General features: G+C 50.2%; 2 protein-coding genes across 2 annotated transcripts in view; both read right to left on the bottom strand.

Moving 5' to 3' along the window:
* LOC311444398 (uncharacterized protein) overlaps nt 1-15,018 on the bottom strand; it is a 47,891-nt gene extending 32,873 nt beyond the window's left edge. Inside the window, exons 1-2 of the mRNA XM_084535512.1 lie at nt 2,849-15,018; nt 219-897 (exon numbers count right to left, since the gene is read on the bottom strand). Of these exons, the coding sequence (XP_084391638.1) occupies nt 219-897; nt 2,849-5,293 (3,124 nt within the window). The 5' untranslated portion in view covers nt 5,294-15,018. The remainder of the gene's footprint in view (nt 1-218; nt 898-2,848) is intronic.
* On the bottom strand, nt 14,960-17,485 carry LOC311444397 (protocadherin gamma-A10-like; the record flags this gene model as incomplete). The annotated part of the gene is made up of 1 exon (XM_084535511.1): nt 14,960-17,485. One exon carries the CDS (start codon nt 17,483-17,485, stop codon nt 14,960-14,962), a length of 2,526 nt encoding a protein of 841 aa, XP_084391637.1.
* Nucleotides 17,486-23,444: the final 5,959 nt, after the last annotated feature.

Raw genomic sequence — 23,444 nt, 5'->3', positions numbered from 1 at the left:
AGTCTCTCTGTGCCTCGTCCCGGCTCCGAGCGGGGCCGGGCCGCCCGATCCCCCGCTCCAGCATTGGCCGACAGCGGCACACAGAGTCCCGGCCAATAACTGCACGGAGCGCTGGGAGCCCCGCGGCCGGGAGGGAGCGCGGCCGCCCCACCGACAGCAGCGGGGCTCCAGTCGGCTGACACCCAGCCCAAAAAGCACGCGTCCCTTTCCCCACGTACGGGGCCGGTCAGACACCGGCAGGAAGGTGTGAGAGTTAGCAGAGGGGATGGAGCCGAAAGGGGCCCCCGGAAAACGAGGGGGTGCCCCCCGGGAAAACAAACCCTCGTTGGAGTCAGGCAGCAGGACAGAGAAGGGGCGGGGGGAAGACAGAGGGAGGGCGGAATGAGGCGGAGGAGGGGGTCTCACGGGACCTTCTGGCTCCCGGTCCTGCCAAGAGTCCAGCCCCTTCCGAGCGTCCCACAGCGTCGCGACGGCGCGCCGCCGTGTGCCAGCAAAGCAGCGTCGCCGACAAAGCGACAGCGCTCTCGTGCTGCCGCTCCCCCGGCGGGCAGACGCTGGGGTTCCCGGCAGCCGCGCCCCCGCCCCGCTCATCGTCGCCACCACTGTCCCAGGGGGAGATCCTCCCCGACAAATCGCAGAACCCTCGTCCTGACACTCCCTTCCTCCCTCCCCGCCGCCTCCCGGCTTGCTCCCCCGGTGCTCGATTCCTCCAGACGCCGCGAACTCACGGCCGGCGTCGTGCTGGCACCTGGGGCACCCTCCCCGCCCCCTGCTGCAGCAGCCCTGCGGGTCGCGGCACCGTGCAGATCTCTGCACCTGGCCGAGCACCGGCCGGTTCTCGGGCTGCCTTTCGGGTTGTTGCACCACTCGACACTGCGGGTTTCCGACGTTTAGAGCCTGCAAACGGACGCAAACTACCGCGGTGTTGGAATTCATTTTCTGTCACCCACGGAACTGTTCAGATGTCCCGGTGGAATAGGAAGGGAAGAATGGAGCTAGACACGGGAGCGCCAGGAGCCCTGTCGAAATCGGGCAGTGGCAGAGAAACAGCATCTTGCAGCACCAGACGCTTTCCCACAGCCGATAACGAACGAAAGGAAAAGAAACCAGCGCCCACAGCTGTTTGTCGAGGGAAACTGCAAGGACCTCTGCTCCCTGAATAATCTGCTCGGAATCGTTGCACCTGATGAGCTGCCGTCCCGAAGTTTGCCGTGCCTGAGGGCGGTGTGCGGGGGCTGCAAATCGCGCTCACCAACGTGGGGGACCCAACACCCTCCGGAAAGGGAGGGACCTCGCCTCTGTCTGCGCGTTTTCGCCCTGCGAACTGCTGGTAACTGCCGGGAGCACACCCAGATGCGCGATGTTTCAGCGTTTATACGCGGCACCAACGGAATCAAACGGATCGGCTCAGACTTTCCCACCCAACAATCATTCTCGCAATTAACGTAATTGTCGGAAGTTAAAACGTACCGGCGCTACTTACTCCTAGCTCACTCTTACCACCAGTCCACAGAATTTGATAAAAGTATACGCCTCGAGTCAATAAAATCCAACGTTAGAAATCAATAGTTTAACAGAAATGAATTCTAAAGCAATTGAAAGGCTTCCAAGGAAAATCAGATGCATTACCCACCGCAGCTGTATCGTGCACGTAAGTATCAACAGTTTTGCCACCCTATGCCTTCTGGAGCGCCTCCAACAAGCCGTGTCTGCAGGCTCACTGCTGAAAGCAGATTTCTTTCTTCACTAGCCCTTATGCAATAAAATTCCAATTGTCTTTCTTACATATAATCTAAAACGTAGAAAATCCACGGCTTCCTTCGAGCTAAACCCTGAAATAGTCTGCAGTCACTTATTTACTTTGAAATAAGTTCTGAATCTTCTTTTTTTTCCTCCCTACTGCCTCTTTTCCTAATACATTCAAGTCTTTCATAAGTTCTCGCTGAGCAATTTTTCTAACATATATATCGTAATTCGTAAAAAGTTTTTCCTCATATGGGTACCCATGCGAGCCCACCCAAAGTACTTTGTCCTGCCAGTAGTCAGCCAAGATGCAGAGTGCCGAGTACTTCCAGGAAATCTCCCTATCCAGGAAAGGCGCTGAAGACTCAGCATTTTCATCTTTCATGTTTCAAGTGATTTGAGGACGTTGCATCCCCTTCACTTTGATGGGAAACCAGACTATTAAAAGCGACATCCTCGGAGCTCCTGAAAACAGCATTTGAAGGAAGAGAAGCAGAACTATGCGGTAGCAAAGGGGAAGGCACCTTCCCCCTGCACAGGGAATTACTTCAGGGGCGAGTTCAAGAGAAATCCCGGGCAGAGCAGCTCAGCCTGTCCCTGTTTCTGGTCACACCGGGGCTCCGGAGGAGCCTGCGACAGCAGCAGACACAAAACGCTTTCTGCTCGGCTCCGGGCTCTGAGCAACAGCCCCGGGTTCCCGGTGAATGCAGGACAGAGGGAATTAATTCATACGTGTGCAAAACATCTTCCTTAAGAATGGTTGAGAGAGAGCAAAGAACGGAGCTGGAAAGGAAAACAGACAAGAAGTCTGGAGTTGTTGCCCTCACTAAGTGCAAAGCCCGCGATACATCAATTACATGACCATGCATCAATTTCACAAAGAAATACTCACATAGGGCACTTTAGAGACACTAAATGAAGCATTCGCTAAACCCAGATGAAAGGATTGTCTCAGCTTTTGTGCCCCAGGACCCTTATGCCATTGCTCCAACCTTCACGCTACCACCCCAGCTCGCTGAAACTCTCACCCAAGGCAGAACAGAGCGACAGGGGAAGAAGAAAGACCGCACGAGCAAACAGAAAAGGACCCGGGACAGCAGCTCACCTCTGCCGTGCTCTCTGAGCTGGGAGGGTCCTTCCCGGAGGGGCCTCCTGGGCCAAGGTCCCCCACCAAGACATGGTCAGGCAGCGCTGCCGTGCCCGGTCTCAAAAACGTGAAGTCCTTCTGGCCCGATTCAGAGGCCAAACACACCTCGTAGGAGTAGGGCAAGGGCAGCGTGCTGCTGCAGTAGTTGTAGGGTGCTTTGGGGCCAAGGCTGGAATAGAGTTCTTTATCGGAAGTTAGAAAAATGGGGGGGCTCCTGGCCCGTCGGCACCTGAAGAACACTACCAACATGACTGTGAAAACGAACAGCAAGGACACCAAAGCGAGCGCCACCACCAGAACGAGGTTTAGATCTGAAGTCAGCTCGGATTCGACAGCCTTGTCGCTCAGCTCCGGCAGCGCCTCCTGCAAGCTTTCGGCCAACACCACGTGCAGCGTGGCCGTGGCTGACAGCGCCGGCTGCCCGTGGTCCTTCACCACGGCCACCAGCCGCTGCTTCGCCGCGTCGCGCTCCGACACAGCCCGCGCCGTGCGCACCTCGCCGCTGTGCAGCCCCACGCGGAAGAGCCCCGGCTCCGGCGCCTGCACCAGCTCGTAGGACAGCCACGCGTTGCGCCCGGCGTCCGCGTCCACCGCCACCACCTTGGCCACCAGGTAGCCGGCCTCGGCCGAGCGCGGCACCACCTCGAACGGCACCGCACTCGCGCCCGCGCTGCCGCTCCCTGCCCCGCTCGCCGCCGCTGGCCACAGCACCCGTGGAGCGTTGTCGTTCCGGTCCAGCACGAAGACGTGCACCGTCGCCGTAGCGCTGCGCGCCGGCTCCCCGCCGTCCTGCGCCCGCACCGCCACGGCGAACTCGCGGCACTGCTCGTAGTCGAAGGAGCGCTGCGCGTACACCGCGCCGCTCCGCGCCTCCACCGACACGTACGGTGCCGCCGCGCCCGCGCCGTCGCCCTCCAGCCAGTAGCTCACGAGCCCGTTGGTGCCCGCGTCCGCGTCCCGCGCGTGCACCCGCAGCACCAGCGCGCCCGCCGCGTTGTTCTCGGCCACGTAGGCGCTGTATGTGGCCTCCTCGAACACCGGCGCGTTGTCGTTCACGTCCGATACCTCCAGCATCAGCGCCGCGCGGCTCGACAGCGCCGGGATGCCGCGGTCCCTGGCCACCACCGTCACCCGGTACTCTGCCGCCTGCTCCCGGTCCAGCGCGCCCGCCGTCACCACCTTGTACGAGCCGCCCGACGACGCCACGATGGACAGCGGCGCCTCGCCCGACAGCTCGCACCACACCTGACCGTTTTCCCCGGAGTCCCGGTCCCGCACTTTGAGCAGCGCCACGACGGTGCCGGGCGCCGCGTCCTCGGGCACCGGGCTTGACACCGACGTCAGCGTCACCTCGGGCGCGTTGTCGTTCACATCGAGCACCTCGAGCTCCGCTTTGCAGTGCGCCACCAGGCCACCCCCGTCCCGCGCCTCCACCAGCAGCGTGTAGCCCCGCGTGTCCTCGAAGTCCAGCGCCTCTTGCAGCGTCACCGTCCCGTTCTCTGCGGCCACCGCGAACTTCTGCAGCACCTTGGCCTGCATTTCTGCGAAGCCGTAAGTGATGCGGGCGTTGCTGCCCTCATCGCTGTCGGAGGCCGAGACATGCAGCACCACGGAGCCCGGCGGCGTGTCCTCCCGCAGGCTCACCCGATACCGCTCCTGCGCGAACACAGGCGCGTTGTCGTTGGCATCGGTGACGTTGATGCAGAGCTGGGCGGTGCCGCTCCGGGGCGGCTCCCCGCCGTCCAGCGCCGTCAGCACCAGGCGCAGGCTCGGTTCGCGCTCCCGGTCCAGCGCGCGGCGCAGCACCAGCTCCGCGAACTTGCTGCCGTCCTGGCTCTCCCTCACTTCCACCTCGAAGTACCCGTTGGCCTCCAGCTCATAGCCCTGCAGGGAGTTCGGGCCCACGTCCGGATCTTCGGCAATACCCAAGGAAAAGCGGGCGCCGGGAGAAGTCAGTTCGTTGATTTCCAGCTGGATGCTGTCTCGCAAGAAGCGCGGCGCATTGTCGTTAACGTCCTGGATGGCCACTTCGACGTGGAAAACGTTCAACGGGTTCTGCACCACCACCTCGAAACTGACGGAGCAGGACGCCGACTCGCCGCACAGCTCCTCCCGGTCCAGCCTCTCGCTCACGTACAGGTTCCCGTTCTCGCCGCTGACGGTGAAGTAGTGCTTCTCCGAGCTGATCCGCAGCTGGCGTGCCGGCAGCTCGGCTGGGCTCAGCCCCACGTCCCGCGCCAGCGGCCCCACCAGCGAGCCCCTGCTCAGCTCCTCGGGGATCGCGTAGCGGAGCCGCTCCGGCGCCGCCCGGCAGCAGCAGCAGCAGCAGCAGCACAGGAGCAAAGCGGGCAGCAGCCCCTGCCCGCCCGCTCGCCGCCGGCTCCTCCGCCGCCCGCCTGCCATTCGCAGCAGCGCTCGCCGCTCTCCTTCCACCCGCCCCCGCCGCCGCTCCTGCCAGCCGCTGCCCGCCCCGAGCGCCGATGCCGCCGGAGCGCAGCGATCTGAGCACCGGCTCGGCCGCCGCTCCCCGTCTCTCTGCTGCCCGCGCCTCTCCCGCTCTGGCGGCACCGGGCGAGCGAGCAGCCGGCGGGGGCAGGAGGCGGCGGCGGCGGCCAACAGCGGCACCCGGAGGCCCCGCGGCGCCACCGCAGCCGGCGGCTGCCCGCGCACCTCGGGTCCCGGCCGCTGCTCGCCGAGGAGCGCTGACAGCAGCCGCCCGGCAGACGGCGCCGGCAGCTAGCGGGAGCGCGATTCATCGTCGGGCTCTGCCGGTTTTCTGCCACCGCGCGGAAGGCGAGGCGAGGCGAGCAGCTCTGTTCGGCTGTGGAAGTTAGGAGTCTGGCTGGGGGGCGCGTTACCGAGTATCGGAGCAGCGCGCGCGGACATCGCACAGCAGAGCACAGGTAAGAACAGCCAGACGCACTGTAAGGGAAGCAGCCGACACCTTTCAGGAGTTTCCACTACTGCTGGGGGTGATCTTCCCCCAGCTCTCGCATTTCATTTTTCTCAGCTATGACTAGCAGCAGCAACAAAGTGCTTCTGGAGAAAAAGTGTTGTAGAAAGAGAGCACCAGATCCACCGTGAACGCTGTTTTCTTTTAGGAGCTTCTTGGTTACATCCATTTCATTTTATATATCTGTCATAGTGACTGGGACTACGGGAGAACACGGCTTTATTCTCTACAAAAACAGCATCAGCACTTGCTCCCAGTTTTGCAAATCAGTGAGATCACCACTACTTCCTACTCCAGCAGAATGAAGACAGCCCTGTTAAATCTGGTTTTCAAAAGTGCCTCTCTTTGTGAACAGAGTGAGAAAGTTGATGTAGGAACATAGGTGGTCAGCAAAAATGTACCCAATGTACTGGCATACTTCTATTACCAGTGTGCTGTTTCAGTGGTTGTGAAGAAAAGCAATTGTATACCACCCTGTGATGGTGCCTGATGTGTATGCAATATGTCAGCTACCTTTCCAAGCATGGTCAGACACTTGTAGAAAAGAAGATGGCAAAAAAAGTCACAAGACAAAGTCTGAGAAAGGCTTTGAAGACAGGCAACACTAAAGAAGGACGTTTATTGATGACATAAACACAGTGACATGCAATTTGCACCAAAAAGACATAGAGCATTCTGGGATGGGGGGCTCTGAAAACGGAAAGGATTCAACTCACCTGAGTGCAACATTTATGAAAAAGTATTTAATCTTCCTCAAAACACATTTTTATGATAGCACTGCCTCTTATCAGAAATCACAGGAAATTATGGAATGGAAGGCTCTGAAAGCCAGCAAAGCTTGGTTCATGAGCCTCGACACAATATAACCAAGAGAATAATCTCAACTCCATACAGACCACAAATTTGGAAAACTACAAATACAATGGATTTTCCTGACTCTCCTATTGCTCTAAACAAGAGTACTGAGATTGCTCTAAAACATGACTCCATCAGTGACTACTGTGCTCATTTTTAGGGTCCCAGTGATAACTCATTTCCTGATTTATATCTTAAAAGAGAGTCTCTTGCAGCACCCTTACAAGATTTAAAGATGCAGGCTGCAGGACTCAGTTTCTCCTTCATGAGACTATTCCACAGTCATCAAGAAACAAGTGCTTGTGGAGTAATCCTTCTATCATAGAAGAGGCCACAACGCCACTGTGTGAACACACTCTTCCTGGCAAACAGGACCTTTTTCACAAAGAAATATTACACTCTTCTTCAGTTGGAGAGAAACACACAAGAGGGTCACAGTAATGATCCCTGGGAGATTTAACCTGCTTTGACAAAACTACCAACAAGGTCGCTGTGTAGATAGGCTTCTTCCATCAGCAAGTCCATTCCTATAACCACATAAAGGGGCTCCTCACTGGCTGGTGAGGAGCACAGAAGTAGAAAGAAATACTCACAACCCACAATGCTATTAAGAATGTATGCTAGAGTATGCCTCATACATCGCTTGCATCAATTTTCAATCCTTACCATTAATGGATCACATGTTACTACAGGTAAGAGTAGACGAGGATACTGAAAGAGCTGCAAGGTGGCAAAGTGCAAATCATTAACCCTTCCCAGTAAGAGTATTTCCACATGCCTTGCAGTGCCACTCCATCTGTAACCTGTAATGCTGCCCAAGAGAAACTGCAAAAATACTCTGCATCACTTCCATTCCTAAATTGTTCAGCTCTCTGGAGCACAGTCCCACATACAAGATATATCACACAGCTTCACGACTCTGGGGTTTAGACCCAGACACCACCAAAGGTCAAACCCACTGCTGGATTATTCTGGTGTACGGACATTGCCCCAGCAATAAAGTACACTGTCTCCTGCTCTATGGATGCCACGGATGCTAGCTTTGACTGCTCCCCAAGGATGTGGGGATTGACACAAATGGGAGAGATGTGCAAGGGCTTGTTCAGTGCTGGTAACCTCTCAAACTGAAATATCTTCCATGACCTCATTTTCAAGCAAGACCTCAGAGATTCAGTGAAATAGGAAAATAATTAATTCCCCTGTCTCGATTCCTAACACTTCAACCCACTTTCAAGGACTGACAAGAGGCTAGTAGCCTTATATAACCACAACATTTAGTGTACAAACATGCAGTTTTTTGAATCCACTTAAGCACCTTTGAACCCACAGAACCACAGTTAAGCACCTTTGGGAGAACACACTGTTGAGTTGCCATCAAGGTCAAGAAGCGCAACCATACTCAACCACAAGTATCTTAGAATTTTACATCTGCCAACAAGTAATTTTGTTCTTCCACCCTCTTCCTCCATGCAGAGCTTGGAGCTCACTTTTGACCAAAACTGGGGAATTCCCACAGGCAACAAGGAACTCACAGTAATGCCTGGGAATGGTCTCGTGGCTGCGGAAAGCACCAAGTCCCATGTGGAAAACATACGTGTTCTGAGAATCACCCTTCTGTCACAACTGGCTGAGGAACACATTGTATGAAGAACATTTACCCATAAAATAAGTAGGACACTTGCCTAAAGCAGGCACAGACAAATGAGGTTCTGCATTCACTTCATATAATGGCTTATATACGTCCTAAAGAATGTTAAATGAAGAAAGTGACCCCTGCATCATTGATCCACAAACAGAGATTTTGTTGAAACACTTGAGACTCAACACAGAAGGTCACCAGGGCATCGCAGTCTTCACTGCGGGCACCAAAGTTCATCCCCAGATCACCTGGAACTCACTGAGGTCTTAAGCTGCAAGCAAAGCCTTCAAGTCTTCCTCTGAACTACACAGGAGGGGACTTCATTTTAAGAAAAATTCATCCTTTCTCATCAATTTTTCTACTCTGTGGCCTGCTCAGATTATAGATTATAGAACTATAAATGGAAAGGCCTTAATACAGGGTCTTTTCTCATCCTAACTCTTGCAAGTAATGTAGAGAGATTCAGTTTTAGCTTCTGTTTCATTTCCTTCATACACAAAAATTTGTCTTCAGATGTCTGGAAGGACCTTTTCAAAGGATGTAAAGATTTCCTGCAGTACAACTCCAGCATTTTCAAATACCAAAGCCCTATCCAGAAATGGGAAACATGAAGCACAACCTTCCTGGAAACAAAGATCAGAACACATAATTACGCCTACAGGAAAGCTACCCATCAAAATGTTATGATGAGATATGGATGGATACACAACTTTTCACAACGGAATTGTAAGCAGTTCTACCCATTAAGGCATCATTGTATATACATGGTTTTTACACCAATAACCAATTAACATTTCTTTCAGGTCAGGAAAACAAGGATCACACTGTAAATGGAACAGGCCTTGATACCAGTACAAAATCAAACCACTGTCCAAACAGCATCACTGTAGATCCACCTATTTTCCAGATTCAAAGTCAGTTTCTCACCTTCCTTGCTCTGCATGCACAGCTTTTAGTTGCACCATGGACAACTTTTGGCCATGGACATCTTTTGGCCATATGTCACCCCTCAGCAAGAACATTTCACTTAGTGACACTGTAGGAAACATAAGTATATCAGACTATATTGAGCTGTCTTGATAGCTGTAAACATTCAAAATATGTATCCCCATAGGACTGCTCCCCCAAGGCCTGCAGTTATAATAGGTCTTCCAAGCTTTGAAAGATTATCAGCCACATGGAGGACCAGTTTTAGACCCTGACAACATCAAGGCCAAAACCTGAAACCTGCAGATGTGAAGGAATCAGTTTTCTATTGCAGATTATGTCAGTAGGAGTATGTGAGCATAATAAGGGTAACCAGTAGACAGCAAAGTCACAGGAGGATCCTTCCAGAGGTTCCTTCCTAGCCAGAGGTAGTCAAAGTAATTTGGACAAGACAAAATGTAAACTGCAATATAACAACTATGATAAAGTTAATGTTAACACCTATCTTCTATGTGTTTAAAAGTAAAACACAATGAACTCTTTCACATGCTCTGTCTCTCTCCAGACATCAGCCTTCTATCTGTCCAGAGACAGCACAAGAAATGAAAGTGGTGAACCTGCAGCATGGCTGCTGCTACAGCATGTGTCTGTCAGTAAATGCATGTCCAGATCCATCCTTGATAGGTCAATGTTAAAAGACTGTGAAGCAGCAAAATACATCTGTTTCCTCCAGGAGCCCATCACACACAGCACCACTGAGGCATTCTCATATCCTCACAACATTCACAATTGCCTTTCATTTTCATAGCAGGCAAACATTGTCAAAGGACCAGTTGTGCAGACCGTTTCTCCACCAAGAAGAAACAGTCTCAAAGACCACAACATGGACAGATGCAAAGACATTTCTTTGCTCAACGCTTTATCATGAAGAATCATAAAGGTCAAGAAGATTGTAAAGGAGAAGTAGTTAAGTTAAATGGAAGGCCATTAAGATTCTGTTTCAAGACAGTCTCACCTGACTCATCAGGCACATGTGCTATCAGGAAGATACCTGGCTCTGCTAACATCAGCAAAGGAGCAATTGCCCAGCCTGTTTCTCCACCACATGCACAAAGACTTCACTATAGACATGAACATGAAACACAGACTTCCTGGAGAAAACAGCCTAGATATGTAACTACAACAAAGAAAAAACTCTGTATAATGATATTATTGAAAGAGATGAATAGAGAAATGAGGTTTCATGCAGGAATTACAAGCCATTCTACCTATGCATCATTGTTCTAAATGCACAGTTTTTATTCAAACATTTTATTATCAAAGGATTATTTGCCTTTCAGCACAGGAAAACCAGGATCGTAGCATAAATGGCAATGGCCTCAGCATTAATTATGAAATCAGAGTGTTGTCCAGCCCAAACTATGTTGATCAAGTTATTCTCCAAGTTCGACACCAGCCTCTCACCCTCCTTGCTCAGCATTCACAGCCAGTATCCAGCTTTTGGCCACATGTCAGACACAGCAACAGCATTTCATTCAGTGGTATTTTAAGGAAACTTAAGTATATCAAAATCATGACATCTGCAAACATTCAAGGTACATATGGAGTCAGCTCCCATAGTTCCATAATACAAACAGATCTTCCAATCTTTTAAGGGTTCTCTGCCATGCTGAAGCCCAGTTTAGATCCTGGCAACAAACAAGACAAAAATGTGAAAACTACACAAGTGAAGGACTTCACTATAACTCTAAAGACATTCTTCTTTGGTTTACCATGATATTGTGCAAAAAAATAAAATAAAATAAAGTAAAGTAAAGTAAAGTAAAGTAAAGTAAAATAAAAGTAAAATAAAATAAAATAAAATAAAGTAAAATAATAATGGACCTGCAACACTGTTTCCCCAGTCCTACAGTTATAAAAGATCTTCCAGTCTTTGAAGGATTATCAGACACATTGAGGCCCCAGCATTAGTCCTTGAAAACAAAGAAAGAAAGAAAGAAAAACAAAACAAAACAAATAAACATGAAACCTACAGAAGTGAAATAATCAGTTTCAGGTTATGCTGCTAGGTACTGTACTGCATACAGAAATAAGGAATAGAGGAGAGGAGAGGAGAGGAGCGGAGCAGAGCGGAGCGGAGCGGAGCGGAGAGGAGAGGAGAGGAGAGGAGCTAGGGCACCTCTGGTCTATACAGGAAAAATAAAAGTAGAGTGAACTCTGTCATCTGCTTTGTCTTTACAGAGACATCATATATTCACCTGTCCAACCATTATGAAATGACATGAAAGTGAAGGACACCAATGGTAATGCTGTTAACAAAATACAACTGTTACCTCACATGGGAAAGGAAAGGCAACTTGGTTTAACATCCACTGTATCGATGTCAAAAGCAAGGCATCCTGCTGCTCAAAATTTGTACTTTGACTAACTGATGATTAGACAACCAAAAGCCAGACTTGCAAAAAGTGCTTCAGCTATCAAGCTCTATAAGATAACACCTCTATTAGTCTTCTAGTCCATATCTGAAGCCTCAACCAGCTGGTGAAGACTACATTAAAAAAAAAAAAAAAACACAACACTTCTAAGCTGTATCGCTAATAGGAATGCATGCTACTGTGCACCTCACACAGTGCTGGCATCACCATTCAATCCTCAGCAAAGGCAGATCACGTGATGTTACAGGCGGAAGTGGACAAGGACAGAAAACAAGCTGTAGAGTGGCAGTCAACATGCAAATGATTAACCCTTCATGGTGAGAACATATCAACATAACTTGCAGTGCCACCCCATCTGGAACACTGCCAAGCAGAGAGCACAGCAATACTCTGAGTGAATTAGGGACATTAGGGGCAAAGCTCTCCTGCCAACAGTCCATGCCCACAAAGGACACCTAGAGGAAGAGTGCAGAAGGCTAAACACATGGGTAGCGAGACAAAAAAAAGCCCGAGAAAGAGAGTGTGAAGGGAGGGACTCAAGAGGCACCGTGAGAGTGATTCACCAGGAGGGTATTAGGGTGTACACAACAGGCACCGGCAGTATCTTCTCAGAGCAGCAATAGAACTCAAATGCTGCCAAGGGCATTCCATTCAGTGACATTTTAAGGAAACTTAACAAAGCTGTAAACATTCAAGCTCTGTATGGAATCAGTTACCTCAAGCCCACATTTCTTGCAGATCCTACAATCTTTTAAAGGTTCTCTGCCACACTGAGGCCCAATTTAGACAGTAACAATGAACACAGCAAGAATGTGAAAACTACAGAAGTGAAGGACTGCACGATCACTTTACAGATGTTCTCCTTTGCTCTGCCCAAGCATTATGCTTAATGAGATTCAAGTAATGGACCTGCAACACGGTTGCTCTCAAAGTATGTGTCTGCTTGCAAAGACAATTCCAGCTCTATTCCTGAAAGGTCAATGTTTAAAGGTCTTAATGAGAAGTCAAAGCCTCCAAGAGCACTTCACACATGAACAATTCCCAAACTACGCCCAACTGTTACAATTGCCTTCCCTCTTCATGACAGCCTGAACATCATCAAAAGACCAATTGGCCAGCCCGTTTTCTCCACAATGTGCACAAAGAGTATGCTATGGATGGCTCCAAAGAAAATTTTATTTTAGACAATATGCAGCTAAGTTACACACATGGACATTTTTGAGTATTCATAGTAGTAGGGCATATAAGGTAGATAGTAGGGAATGAATTCCCCAGAAGGTCTTCCTGAAGCTTCCAACACAGGAAAAATAGCACTTCAAATGCAAAACCTATTCATCAGAAAGACTTCAAATTGCATGAACCACAGCTGTATGCCTAGCGGAATAACTACAACAAGCAGGGAGATAGGCATCTGTTCTTCTAAAGCTCCAGACATAGTACCTGTACACTTCACCTCAAACCTTTCACGTCAGTGCTTTACTTTCATCCTCAGAATCTGCAAACATCTCACCAAAAGACGAGTTCAATGAACCATTTCCCTATATCACACACCACAGCCACACCATCAATGAATACCAAGAAGGGATACGTGCCCAGCCGTTCCAAAACCATACTAATGATCTAAGAGGAAAGAGAGAAAGGAACTTCCACCAGAGACTGGGTCATCAGAAACTTTTGGAGGGGAATCTCCCCCTCCTATAAACACATGCACTGCTCCACACAAACATTCCTCTTCCACTAACATCATGTATACATCCAATCTGGGGAAACAAAAATGGAAGAGAACACACAAGTACTCTCACATCTCCAACCTTCCACCCCAGCTCCAACTCTATTGAAATACCCTGCTATTGCCTCATGGGAGCAAGGCCCAAGAACACATAGCACATTGCTCAACACAGCTATGCTACTAAATAGAAGTTAGCCTACATACACAGATGAAAAGATGCAATCAGACTAGCAGCATGAGAAAGTATTCAAAGAGAATGCGTGGTAAGGAATTTCTCTGGAAGGGTGGCATGGTCTTCTCAGCAGGCACCAAAATTCCTTCCCAGAGCACTGGAAACACACCAAGGTTTTAAGCTGCAAGCAAGGCCCTAAAGTCTTCCCCTGGACTACACACTCTTTGTCTCTTTTTAGGAAATTTTAGGAAAAGTTAATCAGTTCTCTTTAATTTCTCTTTGAAGTATCCCTCTTGTCTCCAATAAATATGAAACTGTGAATGTGAAGTCCTTACTTTGTGACCTTTTTGCATGCCAAGTCTTCAGAGCAATGAAGAGAGATTCACTTTTATCTTCTGTTTCATTTTGCTAATATAAAAAAAACTTCTTCAGATGGTTGTTAGGATCTTGTTAAGGGAGGTAAGGATTTCCTGAAAGGCAACAGTAATGTTTTCAAAAGAAAAAGGTGTACCCAGAAATGGGAAATATGAAGCACAACCTTATTTAGAAAAAGGCCTAAAAACTGAAATCTGACTACAAAGAAACTCTATTTCACAACTTAGATATGGATGGATAAATCTGAATTCAAACAAGAATTATAAACCATTATACACAGGCATCAGCACACATAGTTTTTCTGCAAAACATGTTATCATCAAGGGATTACAACTGACATTCAAGGCAACAAACCCAGAAAAAAATTGTGTATATGTGCTGCAGGACTTTGCACCAACTATAAAACCAAACCTTTGCCCAAAGAAAATATCCATTAATCCACCTGTTTTCCACATTCACTACCAGCTGCTCACCATCTTTGCTCTGCATTTACAGCCTCCGCTTGCACCACGGACAATAACATTCTACCATATCTTGGCTGCTGCCTAGAACGGCTCATAGAGTGACATATTAAGGAAGCTTAAGTATAACAAATCTCTTGCTGTGAAAGCAACCAAAGTCCCTGTTCTTTATGAAAACAGCTCTCCTCATACGAAAAGTAACATACATAAGAGACTTTTAAGGGTTCTCTATGATACTAAGGCCCAATATTGACACTGTCAACACACAGGGCAAAATCATGAAACCCAAGGAACACAAAAAGGACTTCACTTTCACCCTTCAGATCTCATTATTTTATCTTAGCAAAAATTATGCTACATGAAATTGAAATAATGAACACAAAACGGCTCTGTTGCCATACAGTATGCCTGCTAGTAAACATTGCTCCATTCTTGTGAGCTCAGTGTTCAAGCACAATCATTACTAAGATACTCTGTCAAACCCAGCACCTCGGTGGCAATCCCAAATATATCTCTTTCATCGCTATAATACGCGCGAACAGCGAGACAGCAAAACGGGCGAGAAAGAGGCGAGCTCGGACGGAGGGACTCGAGAGAATCCGCAAGAACGACTCACCGGGAGGGCGTCGGGCGGTGCGCCGCGGGCGCCGGCAGCGTCTTCCCCGAGCAGCGGCGCGGCCTTGTCGGGCGCCGGCCGCGCCGGGAGGGTGTTGCAGCAGCTGTCGGCCGCCCAGCGCCGCTGGCTCTTGCGCGAGTCGGCGGTGAGCGACACCTCGTGCGAGTAGGAGTGCAGGAAGGCGCGGACGCCGTCGATGCCCACGAAGTGCGAGGCCGGCACGCCGCGCAAGGCGCCGCTGGCCGGCGGCAGCAGCTGCGAGCGGCGCCAGCGCCGCAGGCGCAGCGCCAGCAGCAGCAGCAGGAAGGCGACGAAGAGGCACGACACGGCCGCCACGGCCAGCACCAGCCAGCGCGTCAGGCTGCCGCCGGGCTCGGCCGGCGCCGCCGCGCTGCCCAGCTCCGACAGCAGCTCGGCCACGCTCTCGGCCAGCACCACCGTCAGCGTGGCCGTGGCCGACAGCGCCGGCCGGCCCTGGTCCTTCACCACCACCACCAGGCTGTGCCTGGGCGCGTCGCGGGCCAGCGGCGAGCGCGCCGTGCGCACCTCGCCGCTGTGCAGCCCCACGCGGAACAGCCCCGGCTCCGTCGCCTTGGCCAGCTCGTAGGACAGCCACGCGTTCTGCCCCGCGTCCGCGTCCACCGCCACCACCTTGGCCACCAGCGCGCCGGGCTCCGCCGAGCGCGGCGCCAGCTCCACGCCCGTCCAGCCCGCGCCCGACGCCGCCGCCATCGGCGGGTACAGCACCTGCGGCGCGTTGTCGTTCTCGTCCACGATCAGCAGCCGCACCGACACGTTGCTGCTCAGCGCCGGCGCGCCGCCGTCCTCCGCCCGCACCCACAGCCCCACCTCGCGCACCTCCTCGTAGTCGAACGAGCGCAGCGCGTACAGCGCGCCCGTCTCCGCCTGCACCGACACGTAGGACGACAGCGGCGCGCCCCGCACGCGCCCCTCCGCCAGCCGGTAGCGCACGCGCGCGTTCTGCCCCCAGTCCGCGTCCCACGCCCGCACCGTCAGCACCAGCGCGCCCTCGGCGTTGTTCTCGGGCAGACGGGCGCTGTAGCGCGCCTCCGCGAACACCGGCGCGTTGTCGTTCACGTCCAGCACGCGCAGCGCCAGCACCGCGCTGCTGCGCAGCGACGGCGACCCGCCGTCCGACGCCCACACCGTCACGTTGTACTCCGACACCTCCTCCCGGTCCAGCTCCCGCGCCGTCACCACGCTGTAGTAGCTGCCCACCGAGCTCCGCAGACGGAACGGCACGTCGCCGACCAGCGAGCACCGCACCTCGCCGTTGGCGCCCGAGTCGCGGTCCTGCACGTGCAGCAGGGCCACCACCGTCCCCGAAGGCGCGTCCTCCGAGATCTCGCTCAGCGCCGACCGCACCGAAATCTCGGGCGCGTTGTCGTTCACGTCTGTCACTGCGATCGAGACCGTAGCCGTGTCGAAAAGCTCCCCGCTATCCCGTGCTTGCACCCTGAATTCGTAGGAGTCGCCTTCCTCGAAGTCCAGGCTCCTCAACAGCCTGATCGATCCCCTCTCGGGATCCAGGTAAAACATCTTCGATGCTTTCGTGGAAAACTCTTTAAATGAGTATTTCACGTTCCCGTTCATTCCATCGTCCGCGTCGGTGGCCGTGAGGGTGAGGAGCGTGGAGCCCACGGGCACGTCCTCGGGCACGCGCACAGCATACACCGCCTGGCTGAACACGGGCGCGTTGTCGTTGGCGTCCAGCACAGACACGCGGATGCGCGCCGTGCCCGTCCGTGCCGGCTCGCCGCCGTCGCTCGCCCTCAGCACCAGCTCGTGAAACGCCGCCTCCTCCCGGTCCAGCGCCTTGGCCAGCACCAGCTCGGGACGCTTCTCGCCGTCGGCTCCCGCCTGCACGGACAGCGAGAAGTGCTCGTCGCCGCTCAGCTCGTAGCTCTGCAGGGAATTCACTCCCACGTCCGGGTCATGAGCCTTAGACAGGGGCAGACGCGTCCCGAGTCCCGTCGTCTCGCTCAGCGTTTCCTCAATCTGAATTTCGCTAAAGGTGGGTGCGTTGTCGTTAATGTCAGTGATTTCCACTTCGATCGTGTAAACTTTCATCTCGCCCTCCACGATCACCTCACAGCGCAGCACGCATCGCTGCACGCCCTCGCACAGCTGCTCTCTATCTAGCCTCTCCGCCGTCACCAGGTGGCCGCTGTTCGCATGCAGAGCAAAATACTGCGTCCTATCTGCAGACACCACTCGGGCGCCGCGGTCGCGGAGCGCCGCCGGCTGCAGCGCCAGGTCCTTGGCCACGTCGCCCACGAAAGAGCCCTTGGGCAGCTCTTCGGGCACCGAGTAGCGCAGCTGTCCCCACGCCGCCTCCCACGCCGCCACCAACACGCAGCACAGCAGCGCTCGCTGCCTCCGGCCCCAGAGCCCTTCTCTCGTCGCGCACATCTCCGACACGGCCCCGCCGCCAACGAACGCCCGCCGACAGCTCCCGCCGCTCGACTCTTCGCCTAGGGCTCCGGATCAGACACTTGCTCCAGTTCCCGTCCCCGGCTCCGGCCCCGTCGCCGCCCGCTGTCGCCTGTCCCTCTGCCTCTCTGTAGCTCGGCTCCGTACCGCGGGGCCGCTCGCAGCTCGCACGGCCGCCGACACAGCGAGCGAGCGAGCCGGGCTGCAGCGGGCGGGGCTGGCTGCAGCGCTCCGCTCCTTCCTCTCCTCTCCTCCGTGGTGAACAGCGGCGCCCGCAGCCTCCACCCGGCACTGCACGCACGGCTCACAGCGAGCGCCGCCGCCCTGCCTCTTCCGCGGAAACCTTCGGTCCCCGCGGACACGGCTCCACGGCACATTCCCCAGCGACACGACCTTGAGTCGATGCGTTTGCTTCCGGAACGACTTCTCTTCTTCGAGGAGAACATCGAATTCATTCTGGTCTTCAGCGTGGTCATGATCACAATGAAGGTAGTGTCCTCTGCTTGATATCTTAGTTCTACTGCATGGCAGGTAACATTACTCGTTTTAATTTGACCTCAGAGTAATTATCGCCCTTACACCATTTGTGCAGGACAGTCACTTCAAGGACTTTCAGAGATCGTTTCTGCAGTCCTTCTTGAATGAGTATTTCCTTGTCTCTCCAACTATTTATATTCATTTGAATCTTACATTTGTTGATAATTTGTGCCATCGTTCCAATGTCAACAACCGATATAAAACAGTTCTCGCTGTATATATGCAGCATCAAGGAACCAACAGGTGCCTTCAGCTCTCTGAGAAGCCTGGGCACTCTCCACATCCCTGTTATTTAGCAAAACAGTCTGCGCACTCGCCTCTGATCAGTTTCCTCCACTATAATTGCAATCCAGGAGATCACAACAGCAGAAGATGCTTTTCTAACTTCCATTCACTTTAACGGTTTTCCAGAAAAATGCCTACCCCTAAAACAGAAGAAAACCCCAGGGCATTCACTTTGAACGTATCAGAGAACTATGGGACATGAGCATGCCAGTGTACACAGAGGTGTAAGATGAGGGCAGAATTTGGCATCACTTATCAAACACATCCACTACATTCATTTGAGAAAAAGCCAATGGAAGACCATGAAATATCTCGAGCATTTAAGCATCAATCATATTTTCCTGATTCTGTCATGCTGAATCGCTGGAACTCATTCTACACAGTCAGCATTCACATTCATGGCTAATGGTTATTACATCAGTACTTGGCATCAGTTACAGCCCTAGATTATTGCTTTCATGGAACACCTGCTCCCACAGTACCCTTCTGCTCTTCTTTGACTTCACCTTCATAAATAGTGTTGACTCCAGTCTGCACCCTTTCAACTCAGAGACCTCTACTCCATAGGCACTTTCTGCCAAATACTTTATTCCCAGGGAAGCATCATTGCCTCTAAAGACAGGGACACCATGATCAGAACAGAAATGGCATAGCCCTTGGCATCAGGCATAAAACCAAAGCATTCCCCAGCCAAAGACACACTGATCCAACTATTTTCCAGGCTCTAAGCCTGCCTATTACCCTTTCTACTCTGCAGTCACAGTCTTTATTTGCATCATGGACAACATCCTACTTCTCACCATTGGTAAGAGCAGAAGGAAAATGGCATATAATTCTCTGAAAACTATAATTCTCTGACACTGAAAGAGAGATATATCAAAGTAGTTCTTTTCTAGTAGATCTTCCAGACTTTTTAGGGGTCTCTGCCACATTCAAGCCCAGTTCACAGCAAACAAGGCAAAAATGTGAAAATTGCACAAATGAAGGACTTCACTGTCACTCTACAGATTTTTTTTTTAAAAATCTGCCTCAACATTAGATAGAATGAAATTCAAGGGATGTACTTCCATTCCTCAGGAGATGTTTCAGGCTGTGTGCGGTGAAAATTAGAAGTGCCAAAGCCCAGCCGGAGCTCAAGCTGGCTATTGGTCTTAAAGACATCAAAAATAATTTTATAAATACATAAAAAAGAAAAGGAGGACCAAAGAAAAGACCCATCCGTTATTGCATGTGGAGGTGAAACACTGTGACAAGAGATGATCACCCTAATGTGTTTTTCGTGTCAGTTTTTAGGAACAAGACCTATTTTTCTCTGGGTACCCCATCCCCTGACTACCTGGTAGATAGGGACAGGAAGCAGAATGAAGACCTCATAATCCATGAGAAAAGGGTCAGCAACCTGATAAACTACTTAGACAGATGCAAGTCTATGGGGCCAGAAGGCTAAGTGACGGGTCCTTTGTTTGGGTCACAGCAATCCCATGCAGTGCTACAGATTGGGGGAAGAAGACTGGCTCAAAAGCTGGCTGGCTGAAAGCCACCTGCGAGTATTGGTCAATAGCCAGCAGTATGGACGAGAGATCCAGCAGCATCAGGACTTGTATCAGAAATAGTCCACCCAGCAGGACTATGAAAATGATTGTCCCTCTGTACTCGGCTCTCGTGAGGCTGCACCTCAAATACTGTGATCAGTTTTGGACCCCTCACTACACGAAGGTTACTGAGGTGCTGAAGCAGGTCAAAGCAGGGCAACAGAGCTGTTGAAGGGTCTAGAGAACAGGTCTCATTAGGAGCGGCTGATGGAGATGGGGTTGTTTAGCCTAGAGAAAAGGAGGCTCAGGGCAGATCTTACCGTGTTCTACAATTACCTTAAAGGGGGGCTACAGCAAAGTGCGAATCAGCCTGTTGCCAAGAACCATGTGATTAAACAATAGGAAATGGCCTCAGATTGCTGCAGTGGAGGTTTACATTGGATATTAGGAAAATGTGTTTCACTGAAAAGACTGTGAAATATTCAGCAAGGCTGCCCATCAATGTAGTTGAGTCACCAATATTGGAGGTCTTCAGAGATGTGCAGATGGAGAGCTTAGTGATGTGGTTTAACAGTAGACTTGGCAGTGCTAGGGTAAATGTTGGGCTAGATGATCTAAGAGCTCTTTTCCAACCTAAATGATTCCAGGATACTAGGAACACAGCTGTTGTCATAGCACGTCTGTTATGAAAGCTACTTCCAGCTCCATTCTTGAGAGGTCACTGTCCATAGCTCCTCTTTCCACCAAGAGAACGTCACACACAAAGAATTCTTGAACTACTCATGGCTCTTATGTTTGTCTTTCCTATTCATAACAGGCAGAAGGACTTCATTAAAAGACCAATTGCCCAGCCCACTTCTTCACAATGTGCACAGAGACTATACCGTGGACAGCTCTAAAGACATTTCTTTCCACTACATTAACATGACCTAACATTGTGAAGACAATAAATGTTATGCAGCTAGTTTATACACTTTGATATTTTTTTTATTTAGATATTTTTCTTTATTCATAGTAGTATTTTGGGGGATTTTTGAAACAGTAAAGATCCCATGGCTTGCTGCAACTGAACAAACCAAGCTACCAGGAACGACTATGAGAAGTTCCCATGACCGTGTTTCCACTTCGCCCAAATGAGGCATTTAGAGAAATATTGTTGCCAGCAGCTGGCTTCAAGGACAAGGTCTACATGACTGCTAATCACAATGGGGTTGTTTTCTTGTACTTGTTTGTCTGCGTGCTTTTAATCTTGTGTAAGACACTATTCAACCCTGTTAAGTTCAGTATAAGAGTCAGGCTATTCGAGTAATAAAATGGAGCATGATCTGACCATACTGGTGTCTGTTCTGCTTTCAGCCGTTCTTCCTGCATCAGTAGTAGACCACATAAGGTAGACAGTAGGGGATGAATTCTCAAGAACGCTCTCCCAAAGATCCCAGAAACCTCAGTAATATTTCTCAGGCAAAACTTATTGAGCAGACAGACTTCAAAGAGCGTAAACCACAGCTTTGTGGGGAATGGAATAACTAAAACAAGCAGAGAAAGGACCACCAGCCTTTCTACAACTTCTCACACAAAATTCCCCCAGCACGTCACCTCAAACCTTCATAACTTCAATGCTTTTTTTCACCATCAGAATTTGCAAGCAAATCTCACCAAAGGAAAAGTTCAACAAAAGTTTTCCCAATCTCACGCACCATGTACAAGCACACCTTCAAAGTATACCATGAAGGGAGCTACATTTCTCTGCAAGTATCTAAAGCCTCCTAAAAAGGGCTAAGGGACAGAGAGGATTCTTTCTGCAACAAAGACTGGGTCCTCGTAAATACAGCAGTAACGAAATATCCCTCTGCTTTAAGTGTAATTGTTGTTCCACAGAGACATGCCTCATCTACTTATAACATTGAGCTTCTATTTCTTCCCATTATACACAAAATTTTGTTGTCTGGTGGCTGACTGGACCTTCTCAAAGAAGATAAATATTTGCTGCAATTCAAAAGTCGCATTTGCAAATGTAAAAGCCCTAACCAGAAAAGGAACATATGAAGCACAACCTTCCTGAAAACAAAGACCTGAAAATTGAATTATAGCTATGTAGAAACTCTTTGGCACAGAGTTACAATAAATAGGAGTGAAGTAATGAGGATTCTCACAGGTATTATAAGCCATAATACGCAGGCATCATAACACCACATGCACAGTTTCTCTGCAAAGCTTTTTATTACCAGAGAATTAAAGTTACCTTTCAGGGCAGGGAAACCAAGATAAAATGGTGCATAAATACTGCAGGAATTGGCACAAATTAGGAAGCCAAACTTTTGACTAAACAATATCACTGCTGAGCTTCTAGTTTTCCACATTATTAAAAATAAAATAAAATAAAATAAAATAAAATAAAATAAAATAAAATAAAATAAAATAAAATATAACCAAAAAGAAACAAACAAACCAAAATTCCACTCAACATCTTAGCTCTGCATTCACAGCATTCATTTGTACCACTCACAACATCCAAGTTCTAGCCATATGGAGGCCACTGGCAAGAGCATTTCATCCAGTGACATTTTAAGGAAACATGAGGATATTAAAGACTGTCCTGACAGCACTAAGCAGTCACACTGGGAATGGAAGCAGCTCTCCCACTCCTATAACTCTAATACATCTTCCAGTCTTTTCAGGGTTCTCCGGCATTTTGTCATTGACAACAAACAAAGCAAAAATGTGAAAAAGACAGAACAGGAACAAGAAAATAGGACAGGAATGCAATCACACAGTTCACACAACATTTTTAATCCTAGTCAAATATTATGTAGCACAAATTAAAGCCTAAAAAGACACGTTACCCAGGCCATTATTCCACCACACACACTGAAACAGCGGCACAGAAGAATATAAAGACATTTCTCTGCTCAACCCATCTTCATGAAGCAAGAGAACAGTTGCACAGAGTAGAAAGGAAAAGAAGCTAAGTGAAACATGAGGTCCTTGAATATCATTTCAAGACCATCCCAATCCACTAAAACACCGTGCAGGCATTCTCAATCATTATTAGAATTCACTATTGGAATTTGCTGTTACTGAGAATAGTGAGTGCTGAATGGGTTAAGGGAAAGATGTATCTTGCCTTCCACATATTCTAACATGGAAAGGAAAGTTCCACCTATTTTGTCACCAGAGCGGGGCCCATGAAAGCATACCACATTTCCTCAACACAGCTATGCTGTTACTCATAACTCAGCCTACCCAGGCAGACAAAAGACCAGGAAAAGATAAAATCAGACAAGCAAAAAAAGCATTCAAAGAGAAAGTGTGGTAGAGAAATTCACAGGAAAGATGGCATGGACTTCTCTGCATTCAGGTAAATACCTCCCCAGAGCACCAAGAAATGGCTCAGGTCTTAAGTCTTCCTCTGCACTGTACAGTAGGGACATCATAGGAAGACAAGCTCATCTACTCTCATCAGTTCTTCCATGCTGTGCCCTGCTTATCTCAAATGAAAATGAAACTATAAATGTAAATGACTTATAAATGCAAATGGCCTTTTCTCATGATGAGTCTAGTGAGCAATTTGTTCCCTTATACGC

Source organism: Aythya ferina (genome assembly GCF_964211825.1).
Source record: "Aythya ferina genome assembly, chromosome: 14".
Lineage (NCBI taxonomy): Eukaryota > Metazoa > Chordata > Aves > Anseriformes > Anatidae > Aythya > Aythya ferina.
The sequence above is the reverse complement of the archived record's forward strand: the minus strand, read 5'-3'. Positions and strand labels throughout refer to the sequence as shown.